The sequence below is a fragment of the Gavialis gangeticus genome, unplaced genomic scaffold (genome assembly GCF_001723915.1).
Source record: "Gavialis gangeticus isolate Ggan-Ray unplaced genomic scaffold, GavGan_comp1, whole genome shotgun sequence".
Taxonomy (NCBI): domain Eukaryota; kingdom Metazoa; phylum Chordata; order Crocodylia; family Gavialidae; genus Gavialis; species Gavialis gangeticus.
In genome coordinates, this window is record NW_017728995.1 from 31,336,443 (window position 1) to 31,338,134 (window position 1,692).

The 1,692-nt window shown below is 45.0% G+C and overlaps 1 protein-coding gene across 1 annotated transcript in view; it reads left to right on the forward strand.

Moving 5' to 3' along the window:
• Positions 1–1,692, forward strand: part of IQCG (IQ motif containing G) — a 34,502-nt gene that overhangs the window by 245 nt on the left and 32,565 nt on the right. Inside the window, exon 2 of the mRNA XM_019503054.1 lies at positions 245–424. Within this exon, the coding sequence (XP_019358599.1) occupies positions 245–424 (180 nt within the window). The remainder of the gene's footprint in view (positions 1–244; positions 425–1,692) is intronic.

Genomic DNA, 1,692 nt, shown 5'->3' on the forward strand with positions numbered 1-1,692 from the left:
GCCACTTGCCACCATCCAGAGCACTGCACACTGGTGCTCAAGTCTGCCCATGCAAGATGAAGGCAGCTGTGATCAACTTGTCCTATGAAAGTTAAGGACAACCACTGGGTTCCCATCATGGTGGAAGGCTGTGACCCAGGTGAAGTGTTTGGAGGGGGCTATAAACAAGTTACAGAAGGATATGAAAGGTTGTGGAGAAAGCTGTCACAGTACCTAGTTTCTCTCCAACTATTGCTAACTCCAGGCTCTCTCTTTTTCACTGCCACGTGCTCTTAGCAAGGATGAGGCGACTACGGAGGTGGATAGGTTCTCTCCTCTGGAGATTCTGCAGCTGTCTGCTCTGCTGGAAGACTGCCTCGATCAGCTTTCTATTCTCGGATATATCCTTCCAAGATCGTATGAGGGCAGGACTGAAATCATCCATGTATGTGCCTCTGTTTTGTCTTCCTCTTATTTTTCCTTCTTGCTTTGATTTTACTCGGTCACTTTTGGGTGAGGGGACACAATGGAAATGCCTCATCCTGTTCAGCTGAGGCTTGATTTTAATATCGACATTCTGGGCCTGGTGAGGTGCTCTTCAGGGAATCTGGATCTCATGTGGCGCTGCACAATATTGATAGGGTCCCTCTGTCAAAGGGCATAGATTTTCACAAAACCAGTCAGCATACAAAGAATAAGATCTGGACATGCAACACCTAATTACTGAGGTAATTTAGTTTGCTTTATCCACTGAGTCCAGAGTAGACATGAAAACCAGTTATCCTAGTTATACTGTAGCTGCCACAATAGGCAGCACTGCAATAGGTAGCAAGAAACACATGAGAGCCCGTTTGCACTGAAGGCAGGCAAGGTTCTTTGGGCAGATGTGATATATTTTATTAGACCAACTAAATAGTTGAAAACATTGCTCTTTGCAAGCTTTCATGCACAAACACCCTTCTTCAAGCATTGGGAGACTTGCACTGAACAAACTTACCCTGGGATAACCATGGACACATGATACGTAACACCAAGGTGTTTCTACTGCTTTTCTTCTTCACATGTAATCCTGCATTGGATGCTAGAAAGTTACACCCATGTAGGAGTTTCTTCCCTGTCTGTTCTTGGCCATGCTGGTATAATTGTGTCCTGTGCCCAAATAAAGGCAGAATTTTCAAAAGTACCCCACATGGCTGTGATTCTTTCCCTGGTTAGTAAATGGTAAAAATCCCTTGACTTCAGGAGGAGGGTTAGACCAGCACTGAACACTTACCCTAGATGGATTATCTGGTTGCCATTATTTGGCTGATTTCTAACAGGCATCACAGAGAAGCGGGTTTGAAGGGAAACAGGAAGAACCCTTTCAGCTCAATGAGGGGCTTCATACACTGGAAGTTCCTTGAAGGTGTGGACTTGGTGATGGTGGTTGGAGCTGCTAGAGGAGTGGAGAGCAAGGCTAAGGGATAGAGGGATAGTCTTGAGAGGCAAAAGGGTTTTGTTTCTACCATCATATATTCTTAAAATTTCCAGTGAGAATCAAGAATCTTGCCTCTTAAGCAAGGCAGCAGCCAATTTCCAGGCTTAGCACAGGTCGTGCTGCGTGGGACACTTTGCACGTTTTATTTAGAGCACAGTAAGCATCACCATGCTGTATTAAAAGTTGGCATTCTGAGTAGTTGCGTGGTCATGGTTACTACAATCTCTAATGCAGTC